The following is an 18,978-nucleotide window of genomic DNA, read 5'->3' as shown; positions in this document are numbered from 1 at the left end:
TTCCCCCTTTCCTGCCCACCCAGCAGGCAACCACTTTTTACTTACCTCCTGTCTCCAGCTTTCCCTCCCCCTTGCATCCTCTGCCTGGGACCACTATGGACCACTTGTGCAGTGGTGGCCACTGGTCCCAGTTGCATGGTAGGGAACCTGCAAGGATTTCCCCCTGCATCCCACTCCCCACTCTATTTCCTTGTTTTCTTCTTCCCATCAGCCCCCATATTCTCTGCTTTCTCTGCTCCTATCTCTCTTCCCACCAGCCTACCTTTTTATCTGCTCACCATCGTTGGCTACATTGATTGATATATATCTTCATTTATACCCTGCATTTCTCCACATTGGAGACTCAAAGCAGTTTACATTCTCCTCTCATCCATTTTACCTTCACAACAACCCTGTGAGGTAGGTTAGGCTAACAATGTGTGGCTGTCCCAAATCAGCTAGTGAGCTTCTATTGCAGAGTGGGGATTTGAACCTGGATCTTGGTCTCCCAGATCCTAGTCTGAAACTCTAACCATTACACACGCTGGTTTTTCCTGTGCTGTTAAATACCAGTGATCAGCTGAGCCTGGGTGAGTCATGCAAGTTTCATCATATCAAGTAGCCTGATAGAGTTGCTTCTAGCCCTGGCCCTGATGAGACCTCCCTCAAAAGCCAAAACAACCCTGGAAAAATCCCTGCCCCTTCCACCCACCTTTAACTGACAGAACCGAAAGCTTCAACTGGCAATAATGTTTTCGTTGCCTAGCAATGGCCACTGTGGCATACATTTGTAAAGACTACAGGTACTGTTTCTATTCTGGGGGGAGGGTAGCACTCAAGACTATTGCTTTTTAGATTTCGGATTTTTCCTGCAAACCTAATGCTTTTCTCAGGTTTGTGGAAACATCTGTCTTGTCTGTTCATGCCTCCAATTTGGAGTCCCCACTCCAAAGCAGCCATTTTGTCTGGGGAATTTATATATATATATAGTCTGGATATGAGTTGTAATTCTGAGAAATCTCCAGGCCCCACATGATAACCAACAAACAGTGCAATAGTACTAGAAGTACAGAATTAGAGAACAATGCAATGGATATAACAATTCTTATTTATTTATTTACTTTAGATTTAGTACATTACTTTCAATCCACCCACCCAATACCCCTATCTCTCCAGTTCCAGCCTGCATAGGCACCCATTGTAGTCTCTGGGAAGGCAGAACATAATGCAGATACGAGAAAATAATTAAACATTCTGTTATTGCTGCTGGCCTGGTAGTGGGAAAATTAGTCAGGCAAAGGGGGAGGGACGGAGAAAGAGGAAGGGCTTTGACAGGTCAGCCACAATCCAGGGGAAGCGAATCACAATCCAGGGGAAGCTTTGATGAAATGTCTCTAAATCATGGTAATCTTTGTGCACACCAATAGCATTTTGGATCTGTTTTCTTAAATCTCACGTATTAAAAATTGTGTTTTCAAGCTGAAAGTTTTGCATCCTGTGTGACTGAATATGTTGCAGTGAGTAACATATATCAGTTTTTCTCCATAATTTTGGCTGATGGCTAACTTCTATTAAAATACAGTTGATTGTGAGTTATAGTCAACCATACAGGGAGGCAAAGCTTGCAGTCATAGAAAGATACATTCTGGTTTCAAAATGGCACTGGTACAACCTACCGATTTTGGAATTTTGTTAGCTGAAGTACTGATTGGAAATTGATCATTTTTTAATTTTAAATGAAATTGTTGCCTGAAGAGGCTCTTAATGAAAATAACAGAAAGTTGGAACATCATTTCTTATATTGAATACGACGGTATCAGAAGGTTTTGTTATGTTTTGTTGTTGGCATTTGTTTTGTGTGTGTAAGTAAAGGTGCCATGAAGTTACATCTTAAGTTACATTTTATGCAGCCACAAAAGGGGGACACCACAAGGAACATACAGGGTAATGTAAGTCCCACCACGTGGTCCCCATTTCTTTTTTCCTTCTTCCCACTGCTCAGTCATCGTAACTAGTGTTCCCTCCCCCCATTGTTTACTCATCTTTCTTTGCTGCTTTTCTCCCCCTCCTACCAGTGCTGCTGTCTCCTTCTCTTCACTGCTGTCACCCTCCTCACCACCACTTTTCTGCTCCTCACCCTCCCATCATCACTACTGCCACCACCTCCCTGACGCACTTCTTCCTTCTTTACCTCACCTCTTTCTCTTTCTTCCTACTGTTGCTCCACAGTTTCACCAGTGTTTATGGAAAATCCCCAAATAGTGGTTGAAATATTATGATACAACGTTGTGTAAGTTTTTACACAATCCCGTCTTCCTATATAAGTTCTGTGAACAATATTAGCACCCATCCCCTTGTGGCCTTTACCTTACTGTAGTCATCTCTTGATACTGTCAACACCTGGTACTTAGGAGGGCGTTGTTTGTGTTTGCAGTGGAGGAGACAAGAGAAATGGAACAGAGCAATGAAGGGTTTTTCCCTTAGCCTCTGGCCCTCCACTTCCATTGTGGAGGTTGGAGTGCTTGTGCTTGACTCAGCCCTCTCTGGCAAAGCCAGCTAACTATTATGGACTGCAGGTATTAGCTGTAAGGGTGAATCTGGGTACTGAATGTTGCACCCCTAAAAAGGTCTGCTTTCCAGTACTTCCAACCTAACAGTAGAAACAACTCCTAACCCCAACCCATAGCGATTTGGTTTCTGATTAATACAAGGATTGGGTCAGAAACACAAAAGGTTTCTATCCATAACTAAGCAGGGATCCTGTGGATTTGTTTGGTTTGAAGCATATTGCCCCCAGTTCTATGGCATCTTTGTCTCTTGCATTGGAAACCCTACAGGGTTTCCATAAGTTGGCTGTGACTTGATGGCAGTTTCCACCACTACCACTAGACATGGGCACGAACTGGGAAAATTGAGGTTTGTGAAGGTTCATGAACCTCCACTAAAGCTTTCTGTTTAACGTACCAGTTCACGGTTCATGATGTGGTGTGGCTTGCAAAAGCCACTTAAAGGGTTCCCTTTAAATGGCTTTTGCAAGCCGTGCCACCACCACCGTGGCATAACTCGCAAGTGAACTCAGAAGGCATTTAAATGCCTTGTGAGTTTACTCACCAGGTGGTGGTGCAGCTTCTCCAAGCCCCGCCACCAGTGCATCTACCATCATGAACCTCCCAAAACCACCTGGGAGGTTCGTGGGGGTGGCATGGCAGAAACCTCAGTTCACGAATCACAAACCAGGCCTGGTTCATCACAAATTTATGTTTGTGAGCCAGTTCATGCCCATCCCTAACTACCACCATCACCTGGAAGTTCTGACCTTACAACAAGTCCTCTTAGCATCTATGCACAAAGCTGTATGTGTGAAAATGCGGGACACAATATTACAGTCCCACCAAATATCATAGAATACTTGATTGGTTGTTGTTGTTCAGTCACACAGTCGAGTCCAACTCTTTGTGTGGCCATGGACCATATCATGCCAGGCCCTTATCACGCCAGGTCTTCCACTGTCCTCCAGAGTAGAACACTTTATAGTGGAAGCCTATACAAAGCTACTGTAGTTGAAGTCCATTGCGTTGTCAGTGCAGCCGTTACTATGTGGAGAAAAAAATGGGCCTGAACTTAAGAGGTCTTGAAAATGTCAATGAGGCCCTTGTTTAATGCATGTGGATTAATAGATGTTTGAGGCATGTGAAGAAAGAAACAAGAAAATTTGTATGGAGAACCCAAGTAAATAAATGGTAGTGTAGTTATTTTTCACTGTATTTTCTTTTCCTCCCTTTGATTACTAGGTTTTGCCCTTCAGCTCATAATCACAGAGCTGTGCATGTATAAACTAAACATGAATTGTTAAAGACATACTGCAAAATGTTTAAGCCCATTTAATCAGTAATGTTATAAATACAGATACCTTTCTATTACTTTGCACATGCCACTGTGACATTACGCTGTAATAGCTTTCCTATCTGAATCTCACTGGCTGTATAGATATATTTTTATTTACTAGGTTTCAAATGCCCTGGATTTTTTGCCTGTTCTGTCATACAGTTGGGTAAGAGTCATTCAGTTTATCTTGCTGCCTCCTTCCTCTGACCAATATTTAAATGTGGTTCTAAGCTGCTATTACCATGGTGATGAAGCTTAGTAAACAATTTTACTGATTCTTTGACAATAAAGCTTTAGCCTTTTGCCAGCAATGCATGAAATATGATCTTATTTTCTTGTCACATTCGCTGATGAAGTCTGTTTTATTTATTTATTTTAAAAACTAACCTGTGGCTTGTATTTTAAAACATTTTTGTTAAAAGAACCCACTCCCACATATGTTTATGGGGTGATGTTACTCAGAATTGCAGCTCAAATGAGAAATAGTAAGTCTTACCTAAGTGTAAGCATAACAGAGCCCTATAGCATCACTGCGCAGGCACAATTTACTCCTTTTCTTGTCAGTGTTGCTTTTGTTTAGACACTGGTAGGGAATACCTTTTTTCAAAATATGTCTGTTTAAAAGCCATCTGGAAAAGCTTACAGGTTTTAAAGAAAATGATAATGTATGTTAAACATATAACCATTTCTTTGTAGAGAGATGTTCTATATTGCCATTTCTAAATTAACGTCAGCTGCAAGGCAGGTTAGTAGCAATATCTCCTTGCTACAAATGGGGAGGGCTGATCAGAAGAGAGTGGCTTACTCAAAGCCATCTGGTAGATTCATTGCTCAGGTGATATTTGAACCAAGAATTCCATGGCTGGAACTTATTCAGTAAGCTACCCCAATTCTGAGGACCAGAACTGATGAGCTGGAATGGACCTCAGAGCCCTCCCATGCAAATTCTACTTTGCCACAAGTACTTTGTAGAGTGCTGTCCGAAGCAGAGTTTCACCTTTGTAAGCCTATTCACTTCAGCGGACTTAGAGCAGCTTAGCTCAGTTAAGGACTGCACTGCAAGATGCCCATGGGCCTCAATAATAAAAAGTAGGTACTTTTGCCAGGAAATGAAAAGAGTAGCTGGCCTAGGAAGCTGAAGAAATAAGGTTAGGCTTTCTGGTAGGTCCCCAAATAAATAAAGATGGATTTACAGACTCATCAGGATAGCCCTGACCTGGATAGCTCAGAATTGCCTGATCTCAAGAGATCTCGGGAGTTAAGTATTTATTATTATTTTATTATTATTAAGTAGGGTCAGCCCTGGTTAATATTTGAATGGAAGACCCCCACAGCTCTTTAGGACTGCCTCCTCCAATATGTCTCCAGAGGAACGCTGAGATCAGTAGATAACAACTTGCTGGTAATCCCTGGCCCTAGGGAGTTCCGGCTGTCCTCGACTAGGGCCAGGGCCTTCTCAGTTCTGGCCCCGACCTGGTGGAACTCTCTGCCAAATTACATCAGTGTCCTGCGGGATCTTATAAAATTCCGCAGGACCTGTAAGGCAGAGATGTTCTGCCAGGCTTTTAGTTGAAGGCAGCAACCATTAGTACCGGCATCCTCTTTTTCTTCCTATAGGCCCCACGTCCCCCTCCCCACCCTGCTGCAGGGCCGGCTTGCTCACTAGGTGAACTAGGCATTCACCTAGGACGGGCCAGCCCTTAGGGCGCCAAACTGCCCCTGCCCCCCCGCCAAAGCGCCCCTGCCAAAAGCCTTGCATCTCCCTGACTGCCGCCTCCACCGCCTCCTTCTCCCCGAGTCCGGCAAGTGCGCCCAGAAGGGGGCTATGCCTGCTCGGAAGGAAAGGAGTGCAGAGTCAAGTAGCGGTGGGGGAGCACCTCCAAGGTGGGCAGCCAAGCGGGCGGGCTGCGAGGCGGTCGGGTTGAGTGCCTGGTCACCGTCCGGCTTTCTTTCTCCCCGGGAAAGCGTCTCGTTCTGGCTGGTGCTGAGGAGACAAAGGGATGCGCGCTGCTCTCCTCACCGTGTGTGGGGAGGCAGAGGAAAGGAAGCCAGCTTATTTCTCTTGCCCCCCTCCTCTCCCCCCCCATACCCACCCAGCAGGGCACGTGATGCTACTGCTGCTGCTGCCCCTCAGCAGTGGGGCGAGGGGAGCTGGGCTAGTGCCGGAGGGCGGGGATGGTGGGGCTTCATCCCCCGGCTGGGAGAACTCCTGCAAGACACTCGCTGGTGCGACTGGGGGTGGGGGGGGGCATTGCTAGGCTTGTTGTGCTTCCCCAGTTTGGCTCGTCAGCTGTCCCGCAGCAGGAGATGATCAAACTCTCCCTGTTGTTTTAGCGGCTTGACTCTTGGTGAGGCTGCAGTCTCAGGGACTGCTCAGATCAGGCCCGGCTCCCCAAGTCCAGGTGCGCCAAAGAGTGGGGGTTCAGCGCAGCAGCCGGAACTCCTGGGTTGTAATTTGATGAAATGCTCCCCCCACCCAGTTCTCCTTATCAGATTGCTGGCCAGTCCCTCCTATTAGCCAGCTCCAGCTCTTTGCTGCCCCCCCATCACCATCTCCTCCCGGGGGGGGGTAGCTGGTGTTGCGTGGGGCAGGCTGCCAGTTAAGCACTTTGCAATTACTGGAATCCAGTAAGCCCCAGTCCAGGAGCAAACTGGTGCGCAACTGGTTGAGGGGGGGGGCGGCGCTTGCAGAGCCCGGGTGAGGGTGAAGGCTGGGCTGGGAGGGGAGGCTCCATGGCCACTTCGATGTCATGGGTGGCTTGACTGCTGGCCCAGGAGGAGGGTTAGCAGCAGCTCATACATGAGGGGGGGCGCCACAAGAGACCCTCGCCGGGGGGGGTGCCACAAGCTAGCCCCGCCTAGGGCACAAAAAGCTTCGGGCCAGCCCTGCCCTGCTGCTTGGAGAGCACTGCTACTGACAAAAGGGGTTGATCACCGTATGAATCTGGTCAATTAATGTACTGTGCTAATTTTATCAGGATGACTGAATTTTATTTGTTTTTATCTTATTGCTGTAAATCGCTCAGAGCCCATTCACAGGGTTGGGTGATTCATACATTTAATAAATTATAATAATAAAAGGAAGTCCAGGGCTGCTATAGAAAGGCAGGCAATGGCAAACCACCTCTGTTAGTCTCTTGCCTTGAAAACCGTACAGGGTCGCCAGGCAGGCAAAAACAGGCAGGCAAAAACAAGACAAAAGACTTAGAAATTAACCAGTACAGGTTAAGGAAAAGGAAATGGAAGCACAATAAAGCAGGTTTAAAGGTACAAGCAGGTCAAACAACATTCCCATGCAAAATAACGTCTTGGTTGATTTTTACAACTGAATTGTGTGTACTGCTTGGCACGTGAAGTCTTTCTACTAAGTCTGCAACCCGCTATTCAGATAATTCAATTGCAGCCCTCAGTAATTTATTCTGGAGTGGCCTGACAGCATGATGTAGTAGTAGTGCCAGATTAGGACCTGGGGGAACCTAGGTTTGAATGTCCACTCTACCATGGAAGCTTGTTGGGTGACCTTGGGCCAGTTACTTTTTGTTAGCCTAATATACCACAGAGGGTTGTTGTGAATATAAAATGGAGGAGGGGACAATGGTGTTATAAGTTGCTTAGAGGTCCTATTGGGGAGAAAAGCAGGGTATAAATATCAAAGTAAATAAATGAATAAATGTCAGTGGAACTATTCTGAGGATCCTCCCCTGATGATAAAAGAATTAAGATGATATGGTGTTGAAACAACAACAATTTCAGTATGCTTGCTTTTGCTTTTATCGTTTAATCTTTATTTTAAAAAATCTCAACGAAGTAGTTTGGGGCGAAGAAAAATTAAGATGCCATTTGTTTTGTCTTTAGGTTATGTGAAGTGCTTAATCTTGACCCCAGACATGTCCTGATTGCAGAAGTAATTTTCACAAACATTGGAGGGGCTTCCACAGCTATTGGAGATCCACCAAATGTGATTATTGTTTCTAGGCAGGAGTTGAGGAAGGCGGTACGTATTTCTGTCTCTTGTGTTAATGAAAGAAATACAGATGGTGTGTTCTTTGGTAATACTGATCTGTTTTTCCTACTGTGCTGAAAATGAAAGACAATGTATGTGGTCTTCTTTTGGGATGGCACAATTTTTTTCCCCCAGACTCATTCTGTAAGGGAGGAAATCAAAATGAGTCTCTCTCTACCCCCAAATGTATAGTTACTTTCCTTTCATCTTTGGTGCTTATTAATCTGCTTTAAATTAAGCAATAGGAGTTGTGGAGTTTTGCTCTGTGTCCAAGGGCATGTGATCCTGGCTTCCATTTAAGTAGAAGTGATAGTTTTATTGAAGATTTGGCTGCCTTTTCAGTTTTCTTTAGTGTCTTGATGTACTGTTGACCTGGGAAAAGATTCTCAATAGAATGTTTCATCAGACACTCTTTACTGAGTAAATAAACACAAACTAGCTCTTATGACTTTTTGGTTTTGTTGAATATATACGAGTATACACTTCTACTGAATGAAACATGCATCTGGGAAGATTCTTTCTTGTCCTGGGATTCTTCCTAGTATTTACTTCAACCGGAAATATGAAGCTGTCTTATAATATCTTTGGTCTACTTAGCTCAGTAATGTCTATGTACTGTACTCTCCAGAGTCTCAAGCAGGAAAACATCTTTCTTGATAGGTATTACCTGAAATCCTTTTAAGCAAAAGAGCCAGAGTTTAAATCTTCATTCAAAGCAAGCACTCTGCTGCAGAGACATTTCCATGGCTGAGTACATCACGTATGTACGTGGACACTGCGGGAATATATCTGCCAGCTGTTTGTAAGGTGCAGAGTGAGCGTATGTCTTCTTCCTGTTGCAGGCACTTAAACCCTGGGCAAGGCCAGAGGTGAGCTTGAAGGGCTTGTGGCTTGCAGCTTGTAGCCTTTGATGGACCAACCCTGACTAGGCCAGGGTGTTTTGTGTGCCTTTCTGGTTTTTGCTTCTCTCTTTACACTGTATTTTGTATAATTTAATAAACTGTTTTAATTTATTTTTTGTGTGAGCTGCCTAGGGTCCCCATTGGGGAGAAGAATGGGATAAGAAATACGTAAAGCAATCAAACAAGGGCTGTTAACTTTTTTTCTCATTTGCTTGAGAACTGATGCACCACAACTCAGTGGCAGAGCATCTTTTTTGCTTGCAGAAGGTCCCATGCTCAATCCTTGCCCTCTCCCGTTAAAAAGCTCATATAGGAGATAATGTGAAAGGCCTTTGCCTGAGATCCTGGAGAGCCACTGCCAGTCAGAGTGGACAAAACCTGGCCTTGGGAGACCAATGGCCTACTCAGTATAAGACAACTTTCTGCGTTCATTTGTATGGGTTCTCTTCTCTTAATGTTTAAACATGATTGTTGGACCCTCTGCTCCCATATTGAGTGACATAGCATTGCCAGTCATTCATGTGCAGAATTTGCACATGCATTGGAGTGGTACTTGCATCTGTTGAATGTACACAGGAAAGTGTGCTTAGTCACAAGCAGAGATGCAGTCCATACACTTGCTCACTCTGCTCTTCTGCATATATTGGCTGTGTGCACAAATATGTTACACATTTTTGGGGGGAAATGTAACTGAGGAGGAAATTATTGATAGCTGCTTTCAATCTTCATCCCAGCTTCCACTGAGATTTTTCTATGTGGGAGAATCGCTTATTTTTCTGTCTTTTTATTTATAGTCTGCCTTTCTCACATGGACTCAAGGTGGATTACAGATAATGAGTCAGTACAATAAAAAAGGGACATTCAGTAACTATTAATGCATTACAATATTAGAAGTCTGGAACCACAAAAAAGAAACAGAAGCATAGCATAAATGTTAACATGGCACATTAAGCGTTACAGAAATTACAGAAGAGGATTCTACTTACAATATGCTTTATACAGCTGTAAAGACCACAGGTCCCAATCATTTATCCAAGTAAGTCTGTGAAACCATTTTGTACTGTGCAGCCTTATTACCTGCATGGAATAGTTGAATAGTTCAGTTTTCTATAGTTCTATAGTTTGTGGAAGGCCAGGAGACTGGGAGCTTTCCTGACCTCCTTGGGCAAAGTGGTAACCACAACAGTGAAAGCATGTGTACGGGCAGTTGTTGATTTTGCCGATTTGCAAGATGGCAACTGCAGAAACCTTGTCTGATATGAGCACAGTTGTTGTGATGGAACATAACGGAGAGAGGCAGGTCTCATAAATAAGTGGGGCAAAGACCATGAAGGGCTTTATATGTGATAGCCAGTGCCTTAAACTCAGCTCGGTAATAAATGGGGAACCAAGGGAAGGTCTTCAGAATGGGAATAATATACATGTTCAATCTAGTTCCTGCTAATAGTCAAGCTGTGACATTCTGGACCAGTTGGAGTTTCTGAGTTGGTTTTGAGGGGACCCCAATGTACAATGTCACCTCTCCTTTGAGAACAGACCTTTTAACCAATGTGATTAAGGAACAATGGGTTAGATAATTAAGTATACATATGCCACATTAAATAAGTATACATATGCCACATTAAATAAAGTTATGAATGGTTCCTAAACTAGAATTATAGTAAGTTAGACTGCCTCTTTGTGTGTGTTTGTTTTGCCATCAGGTCACGGCGTATGGCGACCCAGTAGGCTTTTCAAGTCAATTCAAAGGTGGTTTGCCGTTGCCTGCCTCTGTGTAGCAACCCTGGTGTTCCTTGATGGTCTCTCATCGCTAGGGGCGACCCTGGTTAGCTTCCAAGATCTGATGAGATTGGGTTAGCTTGGGCTATCCAGGTCAGGGCCTCTTTGTGGGCACATACGTAATCTTCATCATAAGACACCCTGAAGTTCCCAAAGTGATAAATTCTAAAGCAATGTCTGATTGTTTTTTTTTAAGTTCTCATCAGAAAAATTAAATACCATGTCAGAAACTCTGTTTGTACAAGCTGAAATCTGGAAGCAGTTTACTCCTTAAAATTAAATTAAAACAAAATAATTAAAAATGTATTTTCTGCTGTGCCTGGAAGAACTCTTTCTTGTTTTACAGGCCTCCACCTCATGTTAGGTTGAGAAATATATTGCTCAAAGTCTGTTGGAATAAATTTGGATGCAACACAATTTATTCATTAAATTACCGTGATAAGGCTGTGCTTTGTAGAAATACACAGATGAATTAAAGTGGGAAATATTTTCAATGGTGATTATTTTATAATAACCCCTTTCCCCCAGTTTACAAAGAAATTAAATGCAGGCATCCATTTACATAACAGAAGAAATATATTTTTGTGCCTTTTTATTGGTTTATTACTTAGATTGTGAGTATGCCTTAAAAAGAAAGACTCTGAGATGGATCTTCTGTGGCCGTAAATAGCCTATCATTGGGAGTGGGGTGTGTTTGGGTGTGACAACTGCATGCTATTTAAAAAAGCTGCGGCTCTGGGGTCTTGTCTTGCTCTTGCTGAAATCACAAATAAAGTTGAGCTGATCACTAGACTTGAGCCTGCTCATCTATGGAACCCCCTATTTAACACTTTCTCTGCCCAACTGAGTGGTTGCAGAAAGACCAGCAGGAAGTGAGAGACCTGGATACTCTTGAGTGCACATCTGTTGAACTTGTCAGTCATATAGCTTGTGGCATCCCTACCCCTAATTTCTATATGACATGGAAACCTGGAGGAATGTGATATCTGGAAGTGCCCTAAAAGTTACGATTTACATGCTGCAATTTCACTGACAAGAACACCTCAGTGTGAAAATCTCCGTTCTAAGTCTCTTGAGATAAGTGAGCTTATAACAGTGGATAGCACAATTAATGACCCACATAGCCAACTGAAAGTGTGGGGTGTTCCTCTTGTTTGTATCACGTGCTTAGGACAAGGAAGATGACAGAATTATTGAGATTCACTCTGGCCATAACACGTCTGGTGATTTGTTTTTGGTTTATGTTATGTATGGAACTGAATGTATGAATGTATGACCTTGAGTCTAAGCAAGGTATTGTAAAACCGACCTATCAGAACAAGGGAAGTTCTGGAGGGAAGCAAAGTGATTGGTCTTTATGTACAGTTTCTGATTGGATCTTATCTGAATGTGGGCGTGGCTTGCCAAGCCCGGCCTGTTTAAAAAGGAGCCTCTTGCTCCATTGTTTGTTTCGTTCTGGTTCTTCTGACTTTGTGTTCAATAAAGCTGTTATCATTGTTCACCTGCTGCCTCGAGTCTCGTATCTAACCGTTTATTAGGTCTGTAGTTGTACAGAGATGGCTAAAATGGAAGTCAAGTTCAGCGTTCTAAGATTTAGATCTAAAAATCTTTATTTCACTATTCAGTGCTGAGAGAAGGCTCATTGCATTTAATTATTTATTTGAAACACAAGGCCATTTACACTCAATAAAAATATCTAATAGAAACTGCAAGCACCTATTTGTTGTTGTTCAGTTGCACAGTCGAGTCCGACTCTTCGCGACCCCATGGATCATCTCCCGCCAGGCCCTCCTGTCTTCCGCCGTCCTCTGAAGTTGGCTCAATTTCATGTTCGTTGCATCGATGACACTGTCTAACCATCTCATCCTTTGCCGTCCCCGTCTTCTTTGACCTTCAATCTTTCCCAGCATCAGGGTCTTCTCCAGGGAGTGCTCCCTTCTCATTTATATAGAAACCATTAAAAAACAGCAACGAAAGTCAACTCAGAGCATCACAATCCAGAGCAGCAATGTAAAACACAAAGCAGCAGATAAAAATTGCCAGAGAACAGTGAAAAACTATCCAGACCAGAAACAAAAAATATTTGCCTGGTACTAGAGAAATCAAGCAAAGGCAACCGGGACAGGCAAAAGGGAGGAAGAGCATTCTTAAGTCAGGGGGCAGCCACTAAAAAGGCCTTCTCCAGCATGAGTACGCAGCTCTGACAGTGAGGGAACACAAAAAAAGGATGAATGCAGCATCTGGATAGGACTGTATTTAAGCATGCAAGTATATTTTGAGTTGCTATTGAAGGTTTACTCAGATTCCTCAATTAAACAGTGTTAACCAGTGTTCCCTCTAAGCTGAGTTAGTGTGAGCTAGCTCACACTAACTCAGCTTAGAGGGAACATTGGTGTTAACCCGTGTTTTTATTTCAGTATTTCTGAGCGCAGTTTAGTTTTACTGTCATTCTAGTGTCATTAGCAATCTGTTTAGGAGTTTAAATGGCATTTATCACTGTAATGTTGGAATCTTACTCTGTTTTTTCCTATGACACTACTTAACTTTTTCCTAGTAATCTAGGCATAGAGCTTGTGTATGATTTTTTAAAAACCAGATGTATCTATTTCCGTGACGTTGGATTAGCTAGGAGGAGAGTAATAAATAGTAGCGTTGTGTACTCGTAAATTTTCAGTGTTTGTGACTTTGAGGCTCCAGAGATTGTAACTATTTCACATCTTAGTTTAACCAGTCCTGAGGGATCATAAAATATTGGACCATAAAGCAGGAGTGTCATCTAAAGTTCCAGCACATTTTTCCTGAATAACTGTAATATTTTCAGCAACTTTGTAGATCCATTATTTATTTTTAATAGGCTGGCCTAGAACAATTTGACTTTTTTGGACTGCTGGTCTGCTGGAACAGGCGTTGTGCTATTTGTGATTTCCATTTTCCGAAGAAGCTACAGTGATTACTAATTCATTTCAAATGATTGCATCACTTTCCAAATTAAATATTCCCTGGTACATTGCCAGTTCTGTTCCACTTGACAACAAAAACAGTTTCTTGACTACTAAAATTTTTAAAATTTTCCAGTCTGTGTGAATGATTCCTGCAAAATGTACTGAGCATGGAAATGACAGTTGCTGTGCACTTGCCTTGCTGATACACAAATTATAAGAATATCTACAGTGCACAGAATTAATTTTCTAGAAATTTGACTTATTTCCTTACATGCTGCAGAATTACCAGCTACTGCCTTTCTCACAAAATCCTTATTTGTATTAAAATGTCAAGGATATAATCCTTTTAAATGAGATGAATTCACCTCTTACCTTTACCTGTTTCTGATCTTCATTGGCCCCAGAGAGACTACTATAAACCACAATTGACAAAGCAAATCCCATTATATGGAGTTCTGGAAGATTTAATCACCCTGACTGGTTCTAGGCTGTAGATTTATCAGTATACATCCCTGGACTCCACAAATTCAGGCTTCCACTCTTCTGTCTACCCTACCTTTTTGCCAAGACTGTGGTATCACAGGAAGGATTAGTATCAGAGGATGAGCATCATGAGGTTTGCATCACCCAAACCCTATCCCCCTCCAGTCCAGGATTAATACTGAGGATAATTAGGGGTTTCTTTTGCTCTGATGTTTATTTTTTTTTAGAATAATTTTTTCCTGTGACTATTCAGGTTTATTGGGTATCGTGATAGCTTTGAACTCTTCAGGCAAGATATGTTTTAAAATATATAAAAGAAATATAAAGTGTTTATCTTACAAAGCAGAGTAGAACTCTCTTGGCTGTTGTGCAAAGATCAAAGAGTGAGTGGAAGAGCAAGATGCAGAATAATGGATGAGATCTCTTCTCAAGTGTCATAAGTTGTATCCATGGCCTCCTCAACAAAGGCATTTGTATGTTCACAGTTTCTTAGGCAATGAGAGCTGTGCTAGTAGTAACATTAATCTGTCAGTCTGGAACCATTCATTTTGTTTTTGTGATAGTTTGCATTTCTTAGAGAACTACACTCCAGTCTTGTGCATATTTACTTAGAAGTAAATCCCATTGAATTCAGTGCAATATACGCTTGAGCAAGTAAGCGTGCATAAGATTTCAGATTTGGCTCTGTGGGTTTAATGTATTTTTGTTTTCAACACTAGCACAGCTTTATTCACTTTATACTTCTCCCTTTTTTTTTAAGTACCCGAGGGTACACATTTATTGTTTTCTTATATTCCTCAACACAGACTTAAACAACTACAACAAACAACATATAACCAAGAGACTAATTACATTTTGTTACTATACCTAATCCATCGCTTCATTATTCTCTAATATTTGTTAATATTCTCTAGTTCCACTATTATATATTACTACATACTCAAATATTATTTTTGCCATATCAGCTTAATCTTTGACTCCATTCACATTATACCAATCATATAGTCTCTTCCAGGTTTTTTGAAATGTCCATTTCTTCATGCCTCTCATTTCCATAGTTAATTTGTCTATTTCTGCCGCTTCTAAGAGTTTATTAATATATTCCTGTTTGGTTGGTGTTTCTTGAATCTTCCAATATTTAGGATATAATATCCTTGCCGCCGTTGACATGTATACAATCAGGTATCTATCAGTTGCCTCGAATTCTTTCGGAAAAACATTTAACAATAGCAATTCTGGAGTAAAGGGGATGTTACATCTTACTATTTTTCCATTATACAGTGCACCCATTTCCAAAAAATTATTCACTTTATACTTCTCATGAGTCCACCTGAATTTATTTACTTTATAGCCCTTTCTGAGTCTAAAGGCAAATGATGACGAGCCAGACAAAACAATATATAAGGGTGTCTTCTCTCCCCTGCATTTTTCTGTGCTGTCAGATTTTCATACATTGTTGTTGTTATTTGGTTCAGGAAAAGTGATCTGCATTTCCAAAATATCAGTTAATTCTTATAAACAGAATCAACAGATAATGCTTTATTTTAATTAACTTTTGGCACATAGTCATATGGATTTCCATTTCAGTTTATTAATAAAAAGGAAGGGATTAAAATCCCTGCAGTGTTGGAATTCCAAACAATTTTGAAAACCTGCAGAACTCATCTGAAAACAAATGGAAATTCGGTAATGTTAAGTAAGCTTCTGCTTGTAGGGATGAAGAACTAAAAAAACATGATCAAATCAGAGCACCTGTAAGCCATTGATTGTAATGGGAAAGAGTGAAGTAAGTGCTTAACTTTACCACTGATAATTTGGACTCGACAGTGACCTGGGTACAAAATGGCAAATAACCTGTTATGCTGTTGTGGGTGAGAAGCACTGCTTTTCACTGATTCTGCTTCCACTGTGTTTCTCCCCTCACAGGGACTGGACTTTGCGGCATTTACAGGACACATGTTTGTTGGAATTTGTCTTGTGCTTCTGGTCTCCTTTCCTTTCTTGCGGCTTCTCTACTGGAACAAAAAGCTTTACAACAAAGAGCCAAGTGAAATTGTTGGTAAGTTTATGTATGAAATCTTCTGATTGATAGTTGTACATAAAAAAATGAGTGCTACTGAGATTCTCTTGTGATATGGGTTGGAATAATTGCTAGATTCCTTCAGTCCCTCAGTGATCATATTTTCTTGTGCTTTTTTCTTTTATAGTTTTGAATTCTTTATTTTGCCTTATTGAATTATTCAGTTTGTTGTTTGTTGTTTGTTGTTTGAGATTCGTTATTGGCAGAAATGTGGTATATTGTGTGGATCACTTCTGAAGTTTTGTTCCAGGGTCTACTTCAGCTCAGATGAATGATGACCCTGTGAGATATGAGTTTTCTGGGACTGAATTCTTCTCTGTTAGCAGCTTTATAGCATGTCAAGCTAGGATTAAGTAGCAAAACAAATTAGTCATCATATAAATACGTTTCCTCACACAAACTAATTGTCAGTGTTACAAATTCCCAGTTAGATGCTTCCATATATTCCATTTATTTTTCTATTATTTTATTTACATATGTGTACCATACAACATAATAAAAGCATTAAAATATGATATGTCAGACACTTAAATAATTATAAATACATAGAAGATAGTGATTATTAAGCTGTCCTGTTCATTATTGATTTGATGTAGCACAGGGAGTCCAGAACATCTTCCATGTTGCTTAACCAGTCACCCAGGTTATCCTCTGTTCTGCATATGTCATCCAAGAATATGCCAGTAATTTTAATGCTGTTTCCTGTTATGAATACAAACCTGATTACCACAGAAGGACTTGCTGTCTATGTTACAAGTTTGCAGTGAGTTGCTTCCATTTGCTTTTTTTCATTTCTGATCTGTACTTGCACATGGATCCCTCTGAATCCTTAGGTCTTTCCAAATTCTTGCTTCTCTAGCCACCATCTGTTCACCTGACTTCCTCACAGATTTCTTATCTGGATTTCAGCTAGGCCTTGAAGTGTTAATGTGCCATTTTCCTCATAAGTAATATATTCAAACTTATTTAATTCAGATTTATCTTAATCTTGGTCTAGAACAGGATGAAACTCACCTCTAGCAAAAGTGGTTCTGATCTGACCAAAGCTATTTAAGGCCATGGATGTCTACCAAAATGCTATATTTTCATGCCAACCTATCAAATTCATATTGAGAATAATCATGGAAAAATGTTTCCCCCCCAGCAACATGTGTCACTTTATTTTTGGAGTTATCACTGAGATGATTATACGAATATTATGTGGGATTTTCTGCTCATTTCCTATGCTTTAAAACCATTGGCAAACATTTATCTTCAGATTCAACCCTCTTATTACCATCCTTTTAAACATCAAGTTGAGGTGGTCGTCTCTTCTAGAGAATACCATCCAATCCCTTCTACTCGTACCAAAAAAAGAAAGAAACATCAGCTGTTGTCTGTGGGGAACAATTTCAATATCAGAGTGTCAATATTTTACAGCATATTTTTACAAACTGACTTCTCTCAGAGACCAGTTCACACAGTTTCCCAATCCAGTGAAGCAGAATAATGGGTTAAATAGTCCTTGCACACCCTTAAAGATAGGGCAAGGTGTGGCAGGTATACATACTTATATCTGCTCGGTTTTTCAGGATCCTTCTAATCTTTTCATAAAAGGTCTATGGGAATTGGATGTACATAGATATTGCATTTTTGGTGGTATGGGTAGGTGTTATGGTTAGGTATTATGGGAGCAACGTAGTATCAGTTCCCACTCCATGTATATTTTAATGTGAAGGACCGTGATTGCTGCAAGCACAACATTCATATCTGATGTACCTAGTCTGCATTTTGTGGTTCAGTAGCTGTATCTGGGAACAAAAGTAATGGGAGAAGCAGGTCTCAGACACTTGGTAGCAAGGCTACCATAACCTGCAAGTACATTCCCCTCAGAGCTGACTTCCCCCTCTCTGGCTTGAGGTGTTTGATTGAAATGAAAAGTTATATGATGAACTGTTATTTAAAATAGCACAATCACCCATTCATAGATGTTAGCCAAAAATTTGCAGCCCTTCAAAAAAAAAAAAAGAGAGAGTATATTTGGTCTCAAATGAGCACTGCGATATATGGTACTCTTTCCCCCACAATCGTCAGATTCAGCAGTTCTCATAATTAGTAAACGATGTTCTTTTTCTACAATCAGCAGCAGCTACAGCATGATGAAGCTAATCAGTACCTGCTCAATAAAAGCAAATGCAAAAGTACTCCTTCTATTAACATTTTCCATGAAATGGGATGAGAAGAGGTGATCAAAGAATGTTTCATTAGGGGGAGTTGGAGTAATTTGGCTTTGGAGACGTAACCAGAATGTATGCAAGATGCCTTAATGGCTCTTTCTGATCTTTAATTGCCATGGTTTTGTGATAACCTTCAGTGGATTGTTTGAAGCAGCTGTTTTAATCAACTCAGTGGCTGTCATGTTGCCCTCTGATTACCAATCAAACAAGCACTGAATGTATATAAAAAGCACCACTTTACTGTTCTCCATTGCTATGATTTCTTTCCTTGTTACATCCTTTTGCGTGTGTTGCTGTTTAGCTGCTTAAATCAGAAGGGGTTCACAAGAGCAGTTGTCTTCTGCACTGCGAGAGATGTTCCTATGTACCCTGCGTCCTTTCTTAAATTAATAATTTACTGAAAGTTTTTTTGAACTATTGCAGAGTACTCTGTTGTCATCATCCCTTCTGCACACGCGGAGGTTGCACTCCCACAGATCCTCATTTATCCTGTCCTAATTTTAATCATTGTAATGATCAATAAATCTATGCAGACAGAATGAAGGGGGAAAAGGAGGAGTGGGTGGAACAGTGTACTGTTCTAGATTGGTGAATACTTTACTGGAAACAGTTTTTAATGTATCTCAGTAATCCTACCAACTTTTTAAAAAATGTTGCTGGTCATACATTCCAGGTTTGTGTATGTATTTAGATTCATGTCTGGGGTTCA

The 18,978-nt window shown here is 41.2% G+C and overlaps 1 protein-coding gene across 1 annotated transcript in view; it reads left to right on the top strand.

Moving 5' to 3' along the window:
- Positions 1–18,978, top strand: part of OCA2 (OCA2 melanosomal transmembrane protein) — a 205,010-nt gene that overhangs the window by 84,399 nt on the left and 101,633 nt on the right. Inside the window, exons 14-15 of the mRNA XM_015410957.1 lie at positions 7,720–7,858; positions 15,900–16,032. Coding sequence (XP_015266443.1) covers positions 7,720–7,858; positions 15,900–16,032 — 272 coding nt within the window. The remainder of the gene's footprint in view (positions 1–7,719; positions 7,859–15,899; positions 16,033–18,978) is intronic.

Source organism: Gekko japonicus, unplaced genomic scaffold (genome assembly GCF_001447785.1).
Source record: "Gekko japonicus isolate JY-2015 unplaced genomic scaffold, Gekko_japonicus_V1.1 scaffold244, whole genome shotgun sequence".
In the NCBI taxonomy this organism is placed as follows: Eukaryota; Metazoa; Chordata; class Lepidosauria; order Squamata; family Gekkonidae; genus Gekko; species Gekko japonicus.
This window is presented reverse-complemented; position numbering and strand designations above follow the sequence as displayed.